At 41.8% G+C, this 23,987-nt stretch overlaps 2 protein-coding genes and 1 pseudogene across 3 annotated transcripts; 1 reads left to right on the plus strand and 2 right to left on the minus strand.

Moving 5' to 3' along the window:
* The first annotated feature begins 11,103 nt into the window (after window positions 1-11,103).
* LOC122612755 lies at window positions 11,104-11,706 on the plus strand. Its single transcript, XM_043786568.1, has one exon. It carries the CDS (start codon window positions 11,104-11,106, stop codon window positions 11,704-11,706), a length of 603 nt encoding a protein of 200 aa, XP_043642503.1.
* Window positions 11,707-15,506: 3,800 nt separating this feature from the next.
* Window positions 15,507-17,824, minus strand: LOC122613673 (annotated as a pseudogene).
* Window positions 17,825-20,577: 2,753 nt separating this feature from the next.
* Window positions 20,578-22,891, minus strand: LOC122613294. 2 transcript variants are annotated; one of them, XM_043787402.1, is made up of 3 exons: window positions 21,688-22,891; window positions 20,836-21,627; window positions 20,578-20,782 (listed from the first exon to the last, which is right to left on the minus strand). In XM_043787402.1, the coding sequence occupies exons 1-3, from the start codon at window positions 22,855-22,857 to the stop codon at window positions 20,669-20,671; spliced, it is 2,076 nt and encodes a 691-aa protein (XP_043643337.1). In that variant the 5' UTR covers window positions 22,858-22,891; the 3' UTR covers window positions 20,578-20,668. The 2 variants fall into 2 exon arrangements, with proteins under 2 accessions (XP_043643337.1, XP_043643336.1); XM_043787401.1 differs by having other exon boundaries at window positions 20,579-20,782; window positions 20,836-22,891.
* Between the last annotated feature and the right edge of the window lie 1,096 nt (window positions 22,892-23,987).

The raw sequence follows: 23,987 nt of genomic DNA on the forward strand, positions 1-23,987 counted from the left end.
GTCAGAGGAGGTACTTCTCGACGACTGCCGTAACGTTAAATTCATATGCGTAAAGCTGTCATTTTCTGAGAGCTCTGTTTATTTTACGTGTTCTTACATTCCGCCGTCTTCTAAATTCTCAGAATATATAAATCATTTGTCTGCTATCGAATCCGTTCCAACTGCTGAAACGCGCAGGCGACTCATCATGCAATCGCACAGAATGTGCCAAAATTAATGAAGACGGCCAAGGCAAGGGTAATGCTTCGTCAGCTAAGATTGTTGGCGTTCATTGGTATGCAAAAGATGACTTCTGACTACAGTTTGCCTTACATCAAATGCAAATAGCACCCAGCTATGCGGCGCTTTGCTTCTATGACGACCCATCGTGTCGATTAAGGCTGCTCTGCAGTTTGAAAAGATCGAAGTTCACGATTGGTGCGACTCAACAATAGTTCTATGTTGCTGTGATAGCATAGAACCATCGAGCCAAATAAAACATCAGAAACTCTCGATGCTATTCCACGCAATACATGGCAACATGTCAACACCAAGGAAAATCCTGCCGAAAGGCTTGCGGTAAAGCTGAAATCCTCAAAGTTCTTTTCTTCCCTTTGTCTTTGGTCACACAATAAGAACCATTGGATACCCCACTGGAATCCCTGTTTCTGCGTATCTCGTCCGGTTCAGCACTAGTTTGCATCGTAGCTTATGAACACTGTGTCCAGGAGTTTCTGCACTGTTTGTCATTGTACGGGAAAAATATTGGACCTTTGGCGCACGCTATCTAATAAGAAAACTAGTCCACGACTGCATAAAATGCTTTTGGCAACGCACACATACAACACAGAAATTCATGGCTGATTTACCGAGCATTCGAATTGCAGAGGCCCTGCCATTTCAAAACTCAGGATGTAATTATGCTTAAGAATTTATGCTAAAGAAAGAAAAAGGATGCAACACCCGTAAGTCAAAGGGATACATATGCCTGTTTGTCTGCCTTGTCACATAAGCCATACATCTAGAATTGGCCAAGGATCCCAGAACACACACAATTCTAGTATGCCTTCGTCGTTTTATGGCTCTTCGAAGGAAATGCTTTTAAATCTTCAGCGACAATGGCAAAACGCGTTTTAGATGAAATTCAACACCTTTTCCAGTCGCAGCACCATTAACACACCGTTGCACAGTCCTTGGCTAACGACTGAATCAAATTCATTCAAAACTTTGGGGAGGATAATGAAAGTTATCTGAACGCTCTTTCAAACTGCATCTTCGTCGAGTCGTAGGAAATACGACCCTAACCATTGAACAAATGCACACTCTTCTGGCTCAGATAGGCGCAGTCACTGACATAACATACCTGTCTCCAGCCCATTTTTTAATCGGTCGACCATTCACTAGCGTTCCATAAGGAGATCTAAGTCATTTACCGTATTTACAATCCGCGTACCAAGGATTTCGGAAAAGATGGCTCCCAAGAATATTTAACAACATTGCAACAACATCACAAATGGAATATTAAGAAAGCCAATATATCTGCAAACAACCTGGTACTGGTCAAGGATTCTAATCAGCCACCAGCCGCTAGGCTCTTAGCAAGCCTCACCTAGGCTTATCTTGGACCAGATGAACTCCTGCGCTCTGTAAGGCCAAAGACAGCAACTGGAGAGACAAAAGGCTTGCGTAGCAAGCTAAATAAATTGTATCCCTCCAGACGGGCAGGTTGAGCGATTAGATCTACCCTCACGTCAGAGGAGGTACTTCTCGACGACTGCCGTAACGTTAAATTCATATGCGTAAAGCTGTCATTTTCTGAGAGCTCTGTTTATTTTACGTGTTCTTACATTCCGCCGTCTTCTAAATTCTCAGAATATATAAATCATTTGTCTGCTATCGAATCCGTTCCAAATACACTATCCGATAGGAACCAATTGGTAATTCTAGGTGATTTTAATATACCTGGCACTATGTGGTACCCAGAAGAAAAATCGAATATCCTTCTCCCGGCATGCACGATTCATAACTCATAGCATTAAACCTCTCGGGCTGAGCGGAATTCCAGCAAGAGTCTCCAGTATCTTTCTCTCTGTACGAAACCCAATGCAGAAGTATACGTTCCGCAGTTTCGACTGAGTCGCTGCAGAACAGGCACAGGGCTGAGTCCACATGACGAAACCTGAAGAGGTAAACCCGGAAGCAACCATGATCGGTGAGTAACTGGGACAAGTGATAGTCCACCATTTTGTGTTTGCACCCTGCCGAGTCAGCTAAATATGGGACCAGCTGGTAGGTCCATCTCCCTTGTCTGAGGCGCTCCATAAAGGCAGTCACTGATCTCTTTCCCGGAAACACCTTCTCGAGTTAGGTATTGGGCCACTATCTCTAGGTCGATCGGGGGGATGCCCGCAAGAACATGAGCTGCATCTTCCGATTTTTATCTGAATCCTCTGATCAATCTAAGGGCCAGGGTCCGTGATACTGCACGCGCGTTGTCCAAGTAAGTCACTTTATTCGTGACACTCCTCCAGATGGGGGCAGCGTATAGAAGCGATGATTTCGCGACCGCCACAAAAAGCCTCCCGGCCGGCATCCTGGGTCCACCTATACTTGGCATGAGTCTTGCCAATACTACTGCTGTCATCGCTGCCTTCCTGCTGTCGTATCTCCCATGCTTCTTGAATGACAGTCTGTGGTCAATTAGAACTCCCTTCAGGAATCCAGCTGATTCTATTTGGGCGTCTTTGACCGAGACCCGTATACTCTCTCTTTTTGCTGCTCAACAACACCACTTCGTACTTGTGCGCAGCGATGCTTAGACCCGCCTTCTCCAGCCAGCTAATAGTTGTGCTAATCGCTGCATTGCTCCTGTCCTGTAGCTCCGGTATTGTTTTGGCAACCGCTGCTACTGCCACGTCGTCAGCAGAGCAGAGTAGCTTCACTCCAGTGGGCTTGCTGATGGACAATATCCCGTCATACATTATGTTCCACAGGATTGGTCCAAGTACCGACCCTTGTGGGACAGCTGCTCCAGCTGCTGTTTGATAATAGAACTGGGTCCTGTGGAGTACCTCCTTCAGGGGCTTTCAGTTTATTACTAACCTTTTTGTAGGCGATACCCCATGGATCTTCGTCTACACTCGCCAGCAACTCTTTAAAAGCATTTGCTTTAGCAGCAGCTATGCCTTTTCTAAGCTCCGCACGTTTCGATCTGTACGCCTCGTGTAATTCTGCGTGCTGAGGATGTCCTCTGGCTCGTTGCGCCTGTCTCCTTGCCCTGAAGCATTCCGAGCGTAGCTGACTGAGGGAGTCGTTCCACCAGTAGACCGTAGGTTTGCGTTTGCACTTTTTCTTCTTTCGCGGCATCGCATGCAGCTTACAGCATTTTCAAGAGCGCCGCCACCATGGCTTCTGCCTGTCCGTTTGTTAGCTCCATTTGCTCAATGTTGAAAGCCAGCATGTCCTTGTCCAGCTTTCTGATGTCCCATGCTTGCCCAAGAGTACTCCTTGCCTGTCGTTGTGTGATGCACGACGTGCGGGCGCTGAATGTAATTAGAACATGTATTGTAATGAAATTCAACATTGCGCTCTAACGCTGTCTGGGACAGAAGGTTCTGTGCAGCTGCGCAGTGGTTTTGTTCTTTTAGATTTGAGTGCACTTTTTCTTTATTTCCCATAGCACGCGAATTTTAATAATTCTTTTGCATACGACGCCATAGTCCCGATAAGGAGCAGTGCCGGAAGCAGCGCGTGCTGTATTACGTCCATCAGGTGGTCCGAATACCCTAGTATTATTCACCCGTGATATGCTACAGATTAATTAATGGCTATCTAAATATTCTCTTTCTTGTATTCCCTGAGTCACATCCGGTGTCCCACAAGAAAGACACTTAAATGGCTCGAAGGGTGAAGTTATGACCTTCTAATGTGTGCTTCACCCTAAATGTGTGCTCTTTGGACAGACTAACACGGGCTAAAAAAGAATTAAACTTTCCACACGTGGCCAGATTACTGCCCCATCCTCCTCTACTACTTCTACTTCTTTATCTTCAAAAAACTAAAATCTAGTCTCACTACCTGTTATCAAAATGTAAGAGGCTTGTGTAGTAAGCTAACTAATTTGTATTCAAATGCTCGACATATCGTTGTCGCAAGTTAATTATATTCGAAAGTTCCAGTTCGCACAGGATCCCAAACAGTTTTATAATTTCGATAACACTAAGCGCAAAACAACCAGTTACCCTTCCTCGCTATTTTTTGAAAATACTACGGTAACATCGGATCAGGCAATAGCCGGTCTATTCGCCAAGTTTTTTCAAACCACTTATCCCACGTTATCTCATTACGGACGGCCTTACGCTTACGCGGTATCAAAGTCGAATTTAATATTCTGTCCCACTTTAAACGAAAGCCCACTGCTTTATGATCTTCAGCGAGTTAAGCCTGTCTATTCGCCAGGTCCCGACGGAATTCCTGGCTGTGTGCTTAGATTCTGTGCGGAAGCCTTGTGCTAACCTCTACTAAAACTGTTTAACTTATCTCTGGAATCTATACAGTTCCCCCCATATATGGAAGGAGTCCTTTGTGATCCCTCTCCATAAAAAAGGCAGCAAATCGGATGCAAGCAATTACAGAGGAATCTCCAAATTGTCTGCTATCCCTAAGCTTTTTGAATACGTTATCACTCCTCATTTGCAGCACTTTTGTAGGTCAATTATATCACCATGTCAGCATGGGTTCATGAAACGCAGATCAACAACTACTAACCTTCTGGGTCTAACCTCCTTCGACTCTGTTAATCATTCACTTTTATTAAAAAAAAACTTGATTTATTAGGTTTCCCTGTTGATCTCCTAATTTGGATTCTAAGTTATCTGAATGGCAGGACGGAACGGGTCCTCTTTAAAAATTCTCTTTCTTGTATTTTCCGAGTCACATCCAGTGTCCCACAAGGGAGCCACCTAGGTCCGCTCCATTTAACCTTTTTTATTAACGACCTTCCCTTAATAATAAATCATTCGCGTCTACTAATGTACGCTGATGATGTAAAATTATGCAATATAAGGACGCTTCTCGCCATATTGACTTACTCCGTCCGTCTCTACTCCGTCCGATCCTCGAGTTTGGATCACCTGTTTGGAGTCCACAATATGAAGTTTACTCGGACCGCATTGAATCGGTTCAAAAGAACTTCTTACTTTTTGCCTTACGGCGCCTTAATTGGGATGCAAACCTTAGATCTATCTTCCCGCGATTCGAGCCGTACAATACACGGCAGAGCCCCTCGGTCGGTTGGGCGGGAGGTGTGGCCGTGGGACTCGCACGTTTTGCTTGGTTATATAAAATGGTGGTCAAAGGAATTTGATGATCCTTACATGACCAAAACCTTATTTATTTCTCTACTCCGTCCGATCCTCAAGTATGGATCACCTGTTTGGAGTCCACAATATTAAGTTTACTCGGACCGCATTGAATCGGTTCAAAAGAACTTCTTACTTTTTGCCTTACGGCGCCTTAACTAAGATGCAAACCTTAGATTACCTCCTTATTCAAGTAGATTAATGTTAATTAACTTACCCTCCTTAGCTAACCGTAGAACGATGCTTGGAACAGTCTAATTCAGACTCTCTGCCGTTCTTAAAGCGATCAATACTAACGTATTTAACAACTACTAGTATACATATATTTCCTCGTCCTTTACTGTCTTCTATATCGCGTCTATCTTCCCGCGATTCGAGCCGTACGATACACGGCAGCGCACCTCGGTCGGTTGGGCGGGAGGTGTGGCCGTGGGACTCGCGCGTTTATATATGTTTATGATCTTGGTGCTCTTCTGGACATTAAACTAAAATTTGTTAACCATATTTCGTCTATAGTCAGTAAGGCGAGGTGCTTGGTTATAACGGGTGTTTTTTTTAGAGGTATAGAACTTTAAATTGCAATAAAACAACGATGGATTATTCGATTGACATGAATTTTATTGACATGAAAGATAATCTTGTGGCATTACATTTTAAATATGATTTCTGGCATATGACCGCCACGGCTGGCTCGGATGTAGTCCAATCTGGACGTCCAATTTGCAATGACTTTTTCCAACATATTAGGCCGTATATCGGCAATAACACGGCGAATGTTGTCTTCCAAATGGTTTAGCGTTTGTGGCTTATCCGCATAGACCAATGACTTTACATAGCCCCACAAAAAGTAGTCTAGCGGTGTTAAATCACAAGATCTTGGAGGCCAATTCACAGGTCCAAAACGTGAAATTAGGCGGTCACCAAACGTGTCTTTCAATAAATCGATTGTGGCACGAGCTGTGTGACACGTTGCGCCGTCTTGTTGGAACCACAGCTCCTGGACATTATGGTCGTTCAATTCAGGAATGAAAAAGTTAGTAATCATGGCTCTATACCGATCACCATTGACTGTAACGTTCTGGCCATCATCGTTTTTGAAGAAGTACGGACCAATGATTCCACCAGCCCATACAGCGCACCAAACAGTCAGTTTTTCTGGATGTAACGGTGTTTCGACATACACTTGAGGATTAGCTTCACTCCAAATGCGGCAGTTTTGTTTGTTGACGTAGCCATTCAACCAGAAGTGCGCTTCATCGCTAAACAAAATTCGCTTATGAAAATCGGGAACAACAGCAATCTCGTTTTGGGCCCATTCGACGAATCTACGCCTTGCTTGATGATCGTTTGGTTTCAATTCTTGCACGAGTTGGATTTTGTAAGCACGCAAACCAAGATCCTTCCGCAAAATCTTCCATAAAGTGGATGGACACAGATCCAATTCCTGTGCTCGATGGCGGATGGACTCATTCGGGTCTTCCTCAATGCTACGCTCTACAGCAGCAATAGCTTCTTCTGTACGCACCGTACGGCGTCTCTGGGGATGCGAGTTATCAATAAGAGTAAACGCGGTGCGAAAACGGTCCATGGTTAATCGAATTAACTGCTCTGATGGACGATTTTGTCGACGATAAAATGGACGTAGTGCGCGATACGTATTCCGCACAGAACCATTATTTTCGAAATAAAATTGCACTATTTGCAAGCGTTGTTCAGGCGTGAGTCTATTCATGACGAATTGCCAAACCAAACTGAGAATAAATCACTTGACAGCTGTTAAATCGGTCGCCATCTTGAACAGTAATGCCAACTTAAAGTTCTATACCTCTAAAAAAAACACCCGTTATAAAATGGTGGTCAAAGGAATTTAATGATCCTTACATGACCAAAACCTTATTCATTTCTCTGGTCCGGCCGATTTTTGAGTATGGATCATCTGTTTGGAGTCCAAAATACGTAGTACACTCGGACCGCATTGAATCGGTTCAAATGAACTTCCTTCTGTTTGCCTTACGACACCCAAATTGGAATGCAAACCTTATATTATCTCCTTATTCCAGTTGACTAATGTTAATAAATGTACCTTCCCTAGATAACCGTAGAACGATGCTTGGAACAGTCTTTGTAAGCTTATTCGTGGTCAAGTTGACTTGGTTAGTCGGCTAAACTGCTCTGTTCCAAGCAGATACACTAGAAACTACGTTCCCCCGTTTCAGTTCTATTACAAAGGTGGTGTTTGATGCGACTTCTGATAAATGCCGCCATGGGCTTTGCCAATGCGTCCGGATGGCGCAGATTAGGTATCCTGGAATATAGAAATTGTGCATGTGTGTTAGATGTGTATCGGAGACGAGCATGACGTCAATATTTTTTTCGGATAAGAACTGGGCAAGTTCGAGCTTATACCGTTAAACTCCGTTCGCGTTCTACATAGATATTTGAAGTAAATACATTGAATTGATGTGGATGACACAAGAAGCGGTTCTTCCCGCGTAGAAGTCGACTTTTGTGTTGACGAAGTCATTGATTAAATTCCCAAATTTAAGGCACTAGAAAAGGAAACGCTAGGATTGGTACGATGTGTAGAAGGAGGTGCCGTGTAAGACGGGTCCTATTCTAGAGGCCAGCAGTTGAGCAGCCTAATCGCTAATGCATCCGCATTTTTGAACTCGTTACTGATTTCGCTGGATGCCTTCGTGGGGCAAAGGTGTGGACGTCGAACGTCATTGTCAATATTTGAAATCGGATAGGAAGCCCACTGCTGAAGCCCCTATGAGCCAACCAGGTCGCAATAGGGCCCACTCGCAGAGGAGCCAGACAAACCTCTCCTTCAATTGTACCACACAAACTTGAAACATCTGTTCAAAAACAAACCACAAGACGTTTAGATGCCCAGAACTAATAAATGGTCTTATTGCAGTAAAACGCTATCGGCTATGCACTCATTTGCCTTGGCAAGGGTAATTTTGTAGCCCATCGACGCAGAGATGCCGCATCTGTGCGTAAGTGGCCTCAACAACCTTAAACGGATTCTCTACAAGTTTCGGACGCAGTCCCACATACTCACTCGGTCCGATTGTGGTCAAGGATGTACCTGGAAGCTAGAAAATGGGAACAGCGCTCTTGTTCTCAGGAGAATTTTATACGCAAGGAGTTCGCCCAAGGGCTTCAACTGCCACGCGTAGCCTAGAGAGTCGTAGCTTTGGTGAGACACAAATGCTAATCAAACACCATGCAACCACCATTGAATGATATAATGAATTCGAGTTCCTCCTTGATTTTTGCGTGACATCACACATCTTCCGTATCACTCTTCCGTAGCACTCAACTTTTGCCGGCGAAAGGTTGAGCACCACTAAGTGCTCAAATCTAACAGAACGTCAACAAAGCTTAGAGTGCTATGTTTTATGTGGATGACTTCCATGGTGGAGCGAACCCGGTAGAGGATCTACATCAAATAAAAAGGAAAGTTATAGCGATACTACAGGATGAACTTGTAAACTGGCATTCAAGTCCCTGCAAGTTTTGTTGATGACGATACAATCAAACATTTGCAGTTGGACAACGAAACGTTGACTAGTAGGCAAAAATCACTGTACAGGAGCTGTAGCTACTAAAACTACACTGGAACGAATCAGCATTAATACGTCGTTGGTGTCTGTAGCAATACTAAGATATTGTCTCCAGCCGGCGATACTCACTCTTCAGACACACAGTGTCTGTGGCGCCTTCATCAGATCGTATGGATGCTGCATCTACGCTCGCCTACTCGGATCAGATGGGCTAACCAATGTGCAACTGATCACATCGATGTCCAGTGTTGCTCCCACTAAGAAGATATTTCTGCCAAAACTAAAACTTTATGGAGCTAATTATTTCGCACAACTCTATCTAAGAATCATTAAAATCTTCGCAGACAGAATGCCAACCTCATAATTATGGTGCGACTCTTAAATTGTCCTACATTGGAATCGCCAACACTCGACCAAATTATCAACCTTTGTCGGCCATCAAATTTATAAAATTCATAAAAATTACGTCAGGTTGGAGAGATGTTCTTACCCACTGTAAGCCGGCTGATATCCTGTCCAGAGGCTGCACTATCGCCGAGTTCGAACAATTTATATGGTTCGAGAGATCTAAGTATCTACGCCAAGATCACTGAGTAAAGGACGCTTGCGCTTTAATTCTACAACAGTTCTGGCTAGTAAACGCAAGAGACTTAGCGCTACTTTGTAGCTCATCGATCGCGCTAGTTAGTGGGGCAACCGCCCAAGGAGCGTATCATACCGTCTGGGCCGTTCATTAACTTCCACTTTAAGTTGCAGTCAAAAGCGTCAAAGGACTACTCAATCGCACTCTTCTAGGCACCAGACTAATCGCTCTTACGCCTGGCCACTTCTTAGTGGTCGACGAGTAAAGCCCCATAAAGCATTACTGGTGGGCTGAGTATATAAGTGAGCTTCAAGTTTGCACAACCTGGACGAAGACTGAATAAAATCTAGCTGTAAACGAAATGGTCATCGTTCACAAAGATAATCTTCCCCCACAACAGTTGCTTCGCAGAATCGGACAACATCGTTCGTGTCGCAAAGGAAATGACATTTAAAAATGCATAGGTTCACTATCTTGTTTGTTTATTCTCGGCTGTAATTATTTGAGTTTAATTTCTCGGTTTATATTTATGTCACTGCACTGTTTATGTATGTTAAAAAGACTCCTTCTCTTAGTGCTGCTTTCACGTTATAGACTTATTGCGGATGGTGGACAAGATCGTTTCTAATGCATGATCTCTTGCACATCCTCTCCAGTTTCAGTATCGCTAGAAACACCAGCACTATATCAACAAGACAGAATGCTAGTCGAGTTCCGCGACTATAAGATACCCGTTACTTAGCTAGTGGAAGTGCGAACGAGAAATTTAGACATGTTTTAATATATCGGTAGAAATAAAGAAAAAAAAAATTTTAATTCTCAAATCAATAGAAATTTACAAGACATAAAAAGTGAATAAATATTAAAAACATTTTCCAAAAGTGTGGGCGTGAAAGTTTTAGACGGTTTGTAGACGTTAGAGTAGGCGAGGCAACATGCGTTTGCGTCTATGTCTCTGGAGTCTGCATGCTGAATCTTAACTTTCAGACAGGACCGATCTTTTTTTCCAATAAGCCATTTTAGATTAAAGTGGTCAATAATTACTTTAAAGGGCATTCCATTCACATAAACCCGGAATTTTGTGATGCTGAGAAAAGCATTCGAGTTCGTTTATGCTGTAATTCCTTTCTGCCTTGTTTAGCGAATGGGTGTTACAACCTGAGACATCAGTCTGAAACAAGACTGATCCCACGCATCACAATCAATAGCAAACCACCTATAGAAATCAGGGGGACACGCACTGGTGCCGTTGCAATGTTGTCTTTTAAGGTTTCAAACGCCTTAACTGCCTTTTAAAATAATATAAATTCCTTTTTACGATCTTTGTTGATACAGTCGTGAAGCGGATACAGATTGATGTTTTGATTGTGCTAGTGGTTAAGAAAGGAAGAAAAACAAACAATTAACAAAGAATATAAATATAAGCGAAGGAACGCTTTAGTGATGCTAAATTGCTAAATTCGAATATTTTTCTTGTGTGTGGAAACATAAAATAAAGATAAAATAAAAGAAACGAGGAAAACGAAAATTCTAAAATGAGCCAACGCGATTTGCGCGCTCAGCGGCAAAAAGAGCAAGCAAGAACGCCGTCTCTCTCTGCAGCGGAATAATGCATACTTCCCCGTCATATCTAACGCCCGATTGCGTTAAACAATCCACCCGGGCAATGACCTTAAACCTGCCCAAAGGTAGCGATCGCGGTCTTGCTCACCAATGCTTCCGACTGCGGGAAAGCTCTGTAGCTACCAGTACGGTAAATTCAATATCTACAGCAACTGCACCCATATCAACAACGACAACAACATCAACTCTATGCTCAAAAACGACAGAGGTCTACAGTTCTGCTGAACAAGCGGCAACAACAAAAAGCGCACTCACCGCGACATTGGAAAGCCAAAACGGACAAGATCCAAAACAAAACAAAAAACTGTGTCAAACAGGTCTGGATCGCTACATCGAAATCAAGCGAAAGTTGAGCCCTCAACACAAGCAGACTGGCAATCAGCCGAAAATAAATTGCACCAACGCTGCCAATAGCAAAACAAGCTCGAATATGTTTGCACTACTTGATGACTGCGAAGTGCCGAAGAATTTTAAGCCGCCACCTATATACATACGGGAGAAATCCTCAAGTGTGCTGGTTAACAAACTAGCTGCAATTATCGGAGAAAACAAGTTCTATGTTATACCTCTTACTAAGGGCAACATATAAGAAACGAAAGTGCAGAAATAAGAAACCCATGCACCAACAGCAGACACTCCCAGCGTTCAAATGACTAATCACACTTACGAGAACATTGAACAGCAGCCAATTGGCGTTAAAGCAATTGTGCTCTCGATGCAGCAAAGCATGAAAAAATGCATGACCTTCATGCAGCTTATGAGGAACCAAAACATCCTTATTCAACAGGAAATTGACTCCCTTAATAATAGCTACCTGGAACGCTAATGGCGTCTCGCGGCACAAGCTAGAGCTTGCTCAGTTCTTAGCCTACATAAAGATTGATGTTATGCTATTCTCAGAGACTCACCTTACTGAAAAGTATAATTTCCAAATAACAGAATATAAATTCTACTTCACAAATCACCCGGATGGCAAAACCGATGGAGGTACTTATACGATTGAAAATTAAGCACCACTTTTTCAGTAACTGGCAAGAAGATTGCCTACAATCTACCGCTATAAGCCTCGAATGCGATATCGGTGCTCTCACTCTGGCAACTTTCTATTGCCCACCACGCTTCACAATCTCTGAGGACAAATTCTCAACACTTTTCGACTCGCTTGGTGAAAAGTTTGTTGCAACTAGCGACTGGAATGCCAAGCACATGTACTGGGGATCTCGGATAGCGACCCCTAAAGGAAAACAGCTGTACAACGCAATCATTAAACCGCAAACCAAGCTTAATTTTGTTTCCCCGGGATCGCCTACATACTGGCCAGCAGATCCTAAGAAGCTTCCAGATCTGATTGACTTCGCCATCACCAAAAGGATATCCCAATCAATGATTACAGCTGAGGCACTTCCAGAACGTTCCTCTGATCACTGTCCGGTACTCTTTCATCTTTTGCACCAACTGCAACACATCGAGCGGCCGTATAGGCTTACAAGCAAGAGGACCAACTGGGAGAGGTACAAAAAATATGTTTCTTCCCATACCGACCTTTGGAAAACGAGCAAGACATTGATCAGTTTACTGGTGACCCGGAATCAACACTAGTCGCTGCAGCAAAAGAGTACTCTCCGCAAGTCACCCACGCACGCAATATAAAGTTTAACATGACAAGTCGAAATACTGAACTGCAAGTGCTTAAAAAACGACGACTTCGAAGGGAGTGGCAGGAGCAGTGACACGGACAGAGCAAGGGCCTTCGCTGATCATCTCAAAAAAGTTTTCCAACCAAATCCAGCCACTAACTCATTCACTCTCCCACCCTCAACTGCATCTGACTTGACACCACAAGATCCCATAGAATTTCAGCCCAGCGAAATAACAAAAGTCATTAAAGAGCAACTGAAGACTGGAAAATTACCTGGCTTCGACTTAATAACCCCGAAAATGATCATCAAGCTCCCAATGTGTGCAGTTCTACAAATTCGCTTGCTCTTCAACGCAATCACTAAAATTGGATACTTCCCTCAGAAGTGGAAGAAATCAATCATAATTATGATCCCTAAGCCTGGGAAAGACAAAACACAGCCATCATCATACAGGCCAATAAGTTTACTTAGCTGTCTGTCCCAGTTATTTGAAAAAACGCTGCTTGTACGTATCAGTCCCCACCTCAAAACACTCAATACACTCCCATCGCATCAATTTGGTTTTCGGGCAAAACATGGAGCTATTGAGCAGGTTAACCGCATCACAACAGAAATTCGCTCTGCCTTTGAACATCGAGAATATTGCACAGCTTTATTCTTAGACGTTGTACAAGCATTCGATAGGGTATGGTTGGATGGCCTTATGTTTAAGATAATTAAACTACTACCTCAAAACTTACATAAGCTTCTAAATTCTTACCTATACCAACGAATGTTCGCGGTCAGATGCAGTTCAAGCACTTCAAGCGATTGTACCATAGAAGCTGGAGTGCCCCAAGGAAGTGTTCTGGGCCCAATTCTATATACCCTGCACACGGCAGACATCCCAACAGACCACCAGTTGACAACATCCACATTCGCTGACGATACTGCAATACTGGTTCGATCCAGATGTCCAGTAAAAGCTACGATGCAACCAGCACACCATTTAACATGTGTAGAGCATTGCCTTGCAGACTGGCGCATACGAGTAAACAAACAAAAATGCAAACAGGTTACGTTTACCCTAAAAAAGCAAAGCTGCCCGCCCTTGGTCATGAACCACACTCGCCTATAAGAAGGCTGCGCAGGCGCAGCTTGGGACAGTCAGTCATTTGAACACGCGTAGGTCATACGTGCAAGCGCGGAGTACGGGCGCGAGGCGCACAGTCTGGACCCGGGCGTGCGACCAGATGGTCGGAGCAGAGTCAGGAAGTGTGGGACAGTCGATCGGAAGAGCACGCGGAGTGCCATACAGGCGGACAGTTAATAAGAAAGTGCGCGGAGAGCCATACACCCACACAGTCGATCGGGAAAAGTACGGAAAGTAGCGGAGTACACGGACAGTCAGCGAGAAAGAACGCCACACGGGCAGACAGTCAACGAGAAAGTGCGTGGAGAGCTACGCAGCGAAGCGAACAAGCGAAAGTGTAAATGCTTCGAAGCGAGCATCCAAAGAGGATCTCCGCAAGCAAGGACCAGCGGAGGACAAGTGAACACCAGGACCTAGCGTGGTCAGAAAGGGACGGTGGAGTCAGTGGTCGCAAAGGTGGTTCGGGGAGGAGCAATAGCTTGTCTCACGGACGATACACCCTGTCACCATAACATCCTATGCCCCAGGCGAGCCGGTACGGATCCGCCATCGAAAGCGACGCAGGACGACGAAGGAAGGACGGCAAAGGAGCAACGACGCGCATCCGACGGCGAGGGTCGCAGGATTCTCTTCAGCGAGTGTCACTGAATAAAGGTGATTTAAATCTGAAACTCTGTCTTCTTCTTGGTCGGGCAATCACACAAATCATAAATTTTGTGGGACGAACAAACAAACTCTCTGAGCTAGCCGTTGCAATTCGTAGCGAGCAGGAACTAAGAAAACAGTTCGTTACAATACCTAGGTATTCATCTGGACAAGCGACTCACCTGGCGGAAACATATACAGGCCAAGACGACGCATCTGAAACTTAAAGCAAGGGATCTACACTGGCTTATAAACGTTCGCTCTCCCCTAAGTCTGGAGTCTTATTTTAGGAATGTTGACAGTAAAAATGAACTACGTAGCCATGTCGTGTACGGAATTTTTACATCTTGGTCCAGTTCCACGCGGAATAGAAAAATCTCAACGGGCCGCGACCGGGTTCATCGTGTTTTAAATTCCATTTGTCCAGTCGAACTCCGGTTTAGTTTTGGTGACTGGTCTCAGATTTAATGCATTGCGGAGGTCTATGTTGCGGAGTTTTCGTTCGTCTGTGCACGCCTAATCGGTGCATCTGGCTATGGGTCTTGATGATATTGATCTTGATGTATGAAAAAACTATCGGTAGGGTTTCTGAATGGTCCAGGCGGTAGTAGCGGAATGCGAAACCTATAATCTACACCTCCAGTTGTTTAATCCATCCTGGCCAACCAGGCCTTCACTTCTGATAAACAGAAGTATTTGCAAGGGAAGGTCACAGGAAAAGGACCGCAATTTTGTTTCTTATAAAAATACTTTTGTAGCTGAGCGATTGTTTTATCATATTAGCTTCCAACAATAACGTTTCGGCCTTAACTTAAAAAATCACGTCGTTTAGCTCTGATGGGATGATACACAAATTTAAAATTTTTTACAAATACAGAATGGATGATAACACGATAACATAAATAATAATTCTTGTCGAATAGTCAACTATAGACAACACTTAGACGTGGGCTTGGTTTCTAAAAAATCTCACGTAAACTGTTTGAAATTGTTTAGCGTAATATTTAGTTTATTTAAATCTAGAAAGATAAAAAAGTTAGTTTAAGATGTTATTAAATGGTGTGGATATTCGTGTATGTCTTCTTAATGAGTGTCATTTCTAATAATATTATATTTTGACTTCAAATATATTGCAAAATTGGTTTCGCAGGCCAGGCTGGTGATACACTGTCGGTACCGAAATCGGTCAATGTCGCTCTGAAATCTAGTTGTAAGATAAATCTTAGGTTGTAAATAATTTATTTACTTACCATTGTTTTAATTAAGGTTAAGTCATATTTTTGTGATACAGATTCGAGTTGTTCCGAGTTTAGAAGAACATGTTGCTTAAAATAGTAAATCGCTGAAGCATCTTTACTTTCCAACATTCCATTTAAATAGTTTACTCATTTATTTTTATTGCATAGGAAGTGCAACGTTTCGTCTATAAAAGAGAATTCCTAATAGTCATTGTGAATGCAAATGGCATTACAAAATAGATCCGCTATATTGAAAAGAGTAAGTTGACTTCCTAGACTGCTGGCCTGCCTGATTTTTGCTATACATAGTTCCTTCTTTAGCAATTGCTTATTGCTCAGAGTAAATTTTCCAGGGACTTTTCTTCCACTAAAAATAGCACGAAATGTATTTCCACAACTTTCAACCGGTACGTGAAAAAGTACACCACATGTTTGATTATTAAGTTTAACAAATTCCAGAAGATACATTTTAAAATTTTCATTTCGTTTTTCATTTTACTTAACGTTACAACCATGTTACATTTTTTATTGACAAGTATTTCTGTGGGCAAAAAGAGGACATTGATGCGGTTGTCAAAGAATGTCAAAAGCTTCCAAAATCTCCTCTGCAACAGTGGCCGGCTATCGATAAGTCTGACGTTAAGAACAGCATATATACAACTTGTCCGAGCATCAAGATTCTGCGCTGCCTGTATAAGAACATTATCCCCGTCAAAGCTGGGTATTTGAAGGTGGTATTCCAGTGACATTTGAATAGGTGCATTTAATCTCTGATTATGTTTAATTACAAAAATAAGCTGCTGTTGCTTATACTCCTTATATAATTTTTGTCTAAGAAAATCTGGTTGTTTTTTATATTCCTATAAGGCTTTGGCATTGTGCTGCAGTCTCTTGAAAGCTGAGGGTGTAAAGTTTGACGTTGACGTTTGACCGTCCATTTCGGACATATCAAAACCAATGCAATAAAGAATGTTGTTTTCGCTAAGGCAAAACAGTTCTTCTTTTTGGTTTATCCAACTACATCCGTAAATCCCGGACACTGGCTTTGTCAAGGTGTAGACAAAACACTCGTCAAGCTGAACGTTGTACTTGAATCTCAGTCGCACCAGCTCATTTCCGTCCGTGTAATAGAAGTCGCCATTGTCACTTGTTGCATCAAAGTCCAGCCATTCAGAACCTGTGTGATAAATTTGGCTCTGTTTTATAGAAAGAAGCCTAGACAGGTACCAGATGTCCACACTGCCAGAGCTAAGAAAAACCAAAGGTTGTAGATTGGCAGAAGTTTGATGAATTTAACGTGCGCTGCATATACGCATAGAAGTTCGATATAATAGTCTGGACCGGTACTTTTTGACCTTTTTTGATTATAAGCCAACGCAAATACATGTCCACCTATGCTAAATATGTGAACGTAATTTTGTTCTACCGCGTTTGTAACAAGAAGACTTCGCACGAACTGTTCTTCATTTTTGTTAACTTCTAAAGTTGTCAGAGTGTACTTATTATGTTGCCAGTCGCAGTGAAATATATTTTGCGGGTCGAAAGTTATGTCAAAGGTTTCTTGCAGTGTACACTTGTCCTTTTCTAAATCCGGAAGATCAAAATATGTCTGTAGCAGCAGTCGTCGATTTTCTATTCGAATCACGCTGAATCCTTGGTCGACAATAGCAAAACAACGAACTTCACTGAGACTTTTTATTAGATTCAGCTCCTTAAATGAAGAAAAGCAGTATAACTCTCCATTCGACATATGCAGAATCGTGTTGTACCTTAGGGAATGCACGCTCCTAATATAGCCTCCTCTACTTTTGGGCAGAGGAATACGCACAGCGGTCATTTTTATCCTGCGGCATCTTAAAGCGTATGTTTAGCAAATAATACTTGTCCCAAGTGATAAACACAAACTGATCGTTAGATGCCGCAACTAGACAAAACCCACATGCTTGGAAAAGTAAGTCATCCCTGACTAGCCAAGGCTTTAAAACAATATATTCGGATTTCTTGTGGGGATTCATGGTTAGTCTTATAATAAATTCAACTATATTTGTGTAAGGCGGGAATTAGATATGTGAAAAACATATCAAAATATCAATATATCGATATTTTTGAAAAAAAAATATTTACACATATCGTTATATTTTTCACATAATATATTAAATATCGCTTTTTCAGTAAAATAAATTTTTAATATTTCTTATTAGCACAACTAATATACTTAAGTGAAGGTAAAAGAAAGACGTAATGAAAACAAAAGGAACGAGAGCGCAGCCAAAACCTACTTTACTTAAGTAATTAACAACAGCGCAAATTGCAATACTTGCAGAAATGAGCGGCAGGACATTGATCAGTTTACTGGTGACCTGGAATCAACACTAGTCGCTGCAGCAAAAGAGTACTCTCCACAAGTCACCCACGCACGCAATATAAAGTTTAACATGACAAGTCGAAATACTGAACCGCCAGTACTTAAAAAACGACGACTTTGAAGGGAGTGGCAGGAGCAGTGTCACGGACAGAGCAAGGGCCTTCGCTGATCATCTCAAAAAAGTATTCCAACCAAATCCAGCCACTAACTCATTCACTCTCCCACCCTCAACTGCATCTGACTTGACACCACAAGATCCCATAGAATTTCAGCCCAGCGAAATAACGAAAGTCATTAAAGAGCAACTGAAGACTGGAAAATTACCTCGCTTCGACATAATAACCCCGAAAATTATCATCAAGCTCCCAATGTGTGCAGTTCTAAAAATTTGCTTGCTTTTCAACGCAATCACTAAAATTGGATACTTCCCTCAGAAGTGGAAGAAATCAATCATAATTATGATCCCTAAGCCTGGGAAAGACAAAACACAGCCATCATCATACAGGCCAATAAGTTTACTTAGCTGTCTGTCCCAGTTATTTAAAAAAACGCTGCTTGGACGTATCAGTCCAAAACACTCAATACACTCCCATGGCATCAATTTGGTTTTCGGGCAAAACATGGAGCTATTGAGCAGGTTAACCGCATCACAACAGAAATTCGCTCTGCCTTTGAACATCGAGAATATTGCACAGCTTTATTCTTAGACGTTGTACAAGCATTCGATAGGGTATGGTTGGATGGCCTTATGTTTAAGATAATGGGTCATGAACCACACTCGCCTATAAGAGGGCTGCGCAGGCGCAGCTTGGGACAGTCAGTCATTTGAACACGCGTAGGTCATACGTGCAAGCGCGGAGTACGAGCGCGAGGCGCACAGTCCGGACCCGGGCGTGCGACCAGACGGTCGGAGCAGAGTCAGGAAGTGTGGGACAGTCGATCAGAAGAGCACGCGGAGTGCCATACAGGCGGACAGTTAATAAGAAAGTGCGCGGAGAGCCATACAGCCACACAGTCGATCGGGAAAAGTACGGAAAGTAGCGGAGTACACGGACAGTCAGCGAGAAAGAACGCCACACGGGCAGACAGTCAACGAGAAAGTGCGTGGAGAGCTACACAGCGAAGCGAACAAGCGAAAGTGTAAGTGCGTCGAAGCGAGCATCCAAAGAGGATCTCCTCAAGCAAGGACCAGCGGAGGACAAGTGAACACCAGGACCTAGCGTGGTCAGAAAGGGACGGTGGAGTCAGTGGTCGCAAAGTTGGTTCGGGGAGGAGCACTAGCTAGTCTCACGGACGATACACCCTGTCACCATAACATCCTAAGCCCCAGGCGAGCCGGTACGGATCCGCCATTGAAAGCGACGCAGGACGACGAAGGAAGGACGGCAAAGGAGCAACGACGCGCATCCGACGGCGAGGGTCGCAGGATTCTCTTCAGCGAGTGTCACTGAATAAAGGTGATTTAAATCTGAAACTCTGTCTTCTTCTTGGTCGGGCAATCACACAAATCATAAATTTGGTGGGACGAACAAACAAACTCTCTGAGCTAGCCGTTGCAATTCGTAGCGAGCAGGAACTAAGAAAACAGTTCGTTACAATACCTAGGTATTCATCTGGACAAGCGACTCCCCTGGCGGAAACATATACAGGCCAAGACGACGCATCTGAAACTTAAAGCAAGGGATCTACACTGGCTTATAAACGTTCGCTCTCCCCTAAGTCTGGAGTCTTATTTTAGGAATGTTGACAGTAAAAATGAACTACGTAGCCATGTCGTGTACGGAATTTTTACATCTTGGTCCAGTTCCACGCGGAATAGAAAAATCTCAACGGGCCGCGACCGGGTTCATCGTGTTTTAAATTCCATTTGTCCAGTCGAACTCCGGTTTAGTTTTGGTGACTGGTCTCAGATTTAATGCATTGCGGAGGTCTATGTTGCGGAGTTTTCGTTCGTCTGTGCACGCCTAATCGGTGCATCTGGCTATGGGTCTTGATGATATTGATCTTGATGTATGAAAAAACTATCGGTAGGGTTTCTGAATGGTCCAGGCGGTAGTAGCGGAATGCGAAACCTATAATCTACACCTCCAGTTGTTTAATCCATCCTGGCCAACCAGGCCTTCACTTCTGATAAACAGAAGTATTTGCAAGGGAAGGTCACAGGAAAAGGACCGCAATTTTGTTTCTTATAAAAATACTTTTGTAGCTGAGCGATTGTTTTATCATATTAGCTTCCAACAATAACGTTTCGGCCTTAACTTAAAAAATCACGTCGTTTAGCTCTGATGGGATGATACACAAATTTAAAATTTTTTACAAATACAGAATGGATGATAACACGATAACATAAATAATAATTCTTGTCGAATAGTCAACTATAGACAACACTTAGACGTGGGCTTGGTTTCTAAAAAATCTCACGTAAACTGTTTGAAATTGTTTAGCGTAATATTTAGTTTATTTAAATCTAGAAAGATAAAAAAGTTAGTTTAAGATGTTATTAAATGGTGTGGATATTCGTGTATGTCTTCTTAATGAGTGTCATTTCTAATAATATTATATTTTGACTTCAAAAATATTGCAAAATTGGTTTCGCAGGCCAGGCTGTTGAAACACTGTCGGTACCGAAATCGGTCAATGTCGCTCTGAAATCTAGTTGTAAGATAAATCTTAGGTTGAAAATAATTTATTTACTTACCATTGTTTTAATTAAGGTTAAGTCATATTTTTGTGATACAGATTCGAGTTGTTCCGAGTTTAGAAGAACATGTTGCTTAAAATAGTAAATCGCTGAAGCATCTTTACTTTCCAACATTCCATTTAAATAGTTTACTCTTTTATTTCTATTGCATAGGAAGTGCAACGTTTCGTCTATAAAAGAGAATTCCAAATAGTCATTGTGAATGCAAATGGCATTACAAAATAGATCCGCTATATTGAAAAGAGTAAGTTGACTTCCTAGACTGCTGGCCTGCCTGATTTTTGCTATACATAGTTCCTTTTTTAGCAATTGCTTATTGCTCAGAGTAAATTTTCCAGGGACTTTTCTTCCACTAAAAATAGCACGAAATGTATTTCCACATCTTTCAACCGGTACGTGAAAAAGTACACCACATGTTTGATTATTAAGTTTAACAAATTCCAGAAGATACATTTTAAAATGAGGCAGACGTTCGTTTTTCATTTTACTTAACGTTACAACCATGTTACATTTTTTATTGACAAGTATTTCTGTGGGCAAAAAGAGGACATTGATGCGGTTGTCAAAGAATGTCAAAAGCTTCCAAAATCTCCTCTGCAACAGTGGCCGGCTATCGATAAGTCTGACGTTAAGAACAGCATATATACAACTTGTCCGAGCATCAAGATTTTGCGCTGCCTGTATAAGAACATTATCCCCGTCAAAGCTGGGTATTTGAAGGTGGTATTTCAGTGACATTTGAATAGGCGCATTTAATCTCTGATTATGTTTAATTACAGAAATAAGCTGCTGTTGCTTATACTCCTTATATAATTTTTGTCTAAGAAAATCTGGTTGTTTTTTATATACCTGCAAGGCTTTGGCATTGTGCTGCAGTCTCTTGAAAGCTGAGGGTGTAAAGTTTGACGTTGACGTTTGACCGTCCATTTCGGACATATCAAAACCAATGCAATAAAGAATGTTGTTTTCGCTAAGGCAAAACAGTTCTTCTTTTTGGTTTATCCAACTACATCCGTAAATCCCGGACACTGGCTTTGTCAAGGTGTAGACAAAACACTCGTCAAGCTGAACGTTGTACTTGAATCTCAGTCGCACCAGCTCATTTCCGTCCGTGTAATAGAAGTCGCCATTGTCACTTGTTGCATCAAAGTCCAGCCATTCAGAACCTGTGTGATAAATTTGGCTCTGTTTTATAGAAAGAAGCCTAGACAGGTACCAGATGTCCACACTGCCAGAGCTAAGAAAAACCAAACAAAGGTTGTAGATTGGCAGAAGTTTGATGAATTTAACGTGCGCTGCATATACGCATAGAAGTTCGATATAATAGTCTGGACCGGTACTTTTTGATCTTTTTTGATTATAAGCCAACGCAAATACATGTCCACCTATGCTAAATATGTGAACGTAATTTTGTTCTACGGCGTTGGTAACAAGAAGACTTCGCACGAACTGTTCTTCATTTTTGTTAACTTTTAAAGTTGTCAGAGTGTACTTATTATGTTGCCAGTCGCAGTGAAATATATTTTGCTGGTCGAAAGTTATGTCAAAGGTTTCTTGCAGTGTACACTTGTCCTTTTCTAAATCCGGAAGATCAAAATATGTCTGTAGCAGCAGTCGTCGATTTTCTATTCGAATCACGCTGAATCCTTGGTCGACAATAGCAAAACAACGAACTTCACTGAGACTTTTTATTAGATTCAGCTCCTTAAATGAAGTAAAGCAGTATAACTCTCCATTCGACATATGCAGAATCGTGTTGTACCTTAGGGAATGCACGCTCCTAATATAGCCTCCTCCACTTTTGGGCAGAGGAATACGCACAGCAGTCATTTTTATCCTGCAGCAATCCATCGGCATCTTAAAGCGTATGTTTAGCAAATAATACTTGTCCCAAGTGATAAACACAAACTGATCGTCAGATGCCGCAACTAGACAAAACCCACATGCTTGGAAAAGTAAGTCATCCCTGACTAGCCAATGCTTTAAAACAATATATTCGGATCTCTTGTGGGGATTCATGGTTAGTCTTATAATAAATTCAACTATATTTGTATAAGGCGGGAATTAGATATGTGAAAAACATATCAAAATATCAATATATCGATATTTTTGAAAAAAAAATATTTACACATATCGTTATATTTTTCACATAATATATTAAATATCGCTTTTTCAGTAAAATAAATTTTTAATATTTCTTATTAGCCCAACTAATATACTTAAGTGAAGGTAAAAGAAAGACGTAAGGAAAACAAATGGAACGAGAGCGCAGCCAAAACCTACTTTACTTAAGTAATTAACAACAGCGCAAATTTCAATACTTGCAGAAATGAGCGGCAAAAAAGTTTAGGTATACATTGTAACCATACAAGCAACTTAATTATTTTGCTAACGAACAGAATTATTATGATAATACTTATTATACTTTTACTTCAAAAGTAGTGCGTTTACCTGAATTAGTTCCGATTCAGAAATGTTTTATTGAGTTTTATGCTAAAATAAGCTGTAGACACTGTACATTTTAAAATACATGTTAAAAGTCTGTTTGATTAGAAATTTAAATTGATTAATTTTTGATTTATATATATACTTTTAGAAGCCGACTAAACTAGTCGTTCAAAAATGTATCTTTTGAAATATGAGAAATGATTTCTGGGTGGTATGTATTTTATCATTTTGATAATTTTTTAAAAAATGATCATCAATACGATATTTTTACATATAATAACAACCCTAGCAGGAATATATTATTTATTTATAAGGAAAGTTCCTACTATGCTTAACTATTCCTTAAAGCCAGTTATAGATACAATTAATGCGTTACAATAAAAAAATAATCCAAACGATCTTTTTTTTTTTTTTTAATTTTCATTAACTTTGCACGTTTTGAAGTAAACAACTTTGCGCTTCTAAGGTGTTTAGTAGTTCTATTTATATATTCTCAGCGAACGAGAATGTTCAACAATTTCTGGAATAATGGTTAAACTAACAAAAAATTAAATGAAAAAATAAGTTTTTAAAGTGTGGTCGTGGAGCTTTGGGCGGTTTGTGGACTTTAGAGTGGGCGTGGCAGCATGGGTCAACATATATGTGCTGCGTCTATATCTGAAATGGAGGCGTTCATAAGGACAGACGGAATTCCCAGTTCG

Source organism: Drosophila teissieri, chromosome 2R (genome assembly GCF_016746235.2).
Source record: "Drosophila teissieri strain GT53w chromosome 2R, Prin_Dtei_1.1, whole genome shotgun sequence".
Lineage (NCBI taxonomy): Eukaryota > Metazoa > Arthropoda > Insecta > Diptera > Drosophilidae > Drosophila > Drosophila teissieri.

What these genes read in the sequence shown, in the direction of transcription:
- LOC122613294 (XM_043787401.1), bottom strand. Translation starts at nt 22,857, where the DNA reads ATGAATCCCCACAAGAGATCCGAATATATTGTTTTAAAGCATTGGCTA. An exon ending in TAACCTTAATTAAAACAATG is followed by an intron (nt 20,783 to 20,835) that starts GTAAGTAAATAA and finishes ACTAGATTTCAG; the next exon opens with AGCGACATTGACCGATTTCG.
- LOC122612755 (XM_043786568.1), top strand. Translation starts at nt 11,104, where the DNA reads ATGCATACTTCCCCGTCATATCTAACGCCCGATTGCGTTAAACAATCC.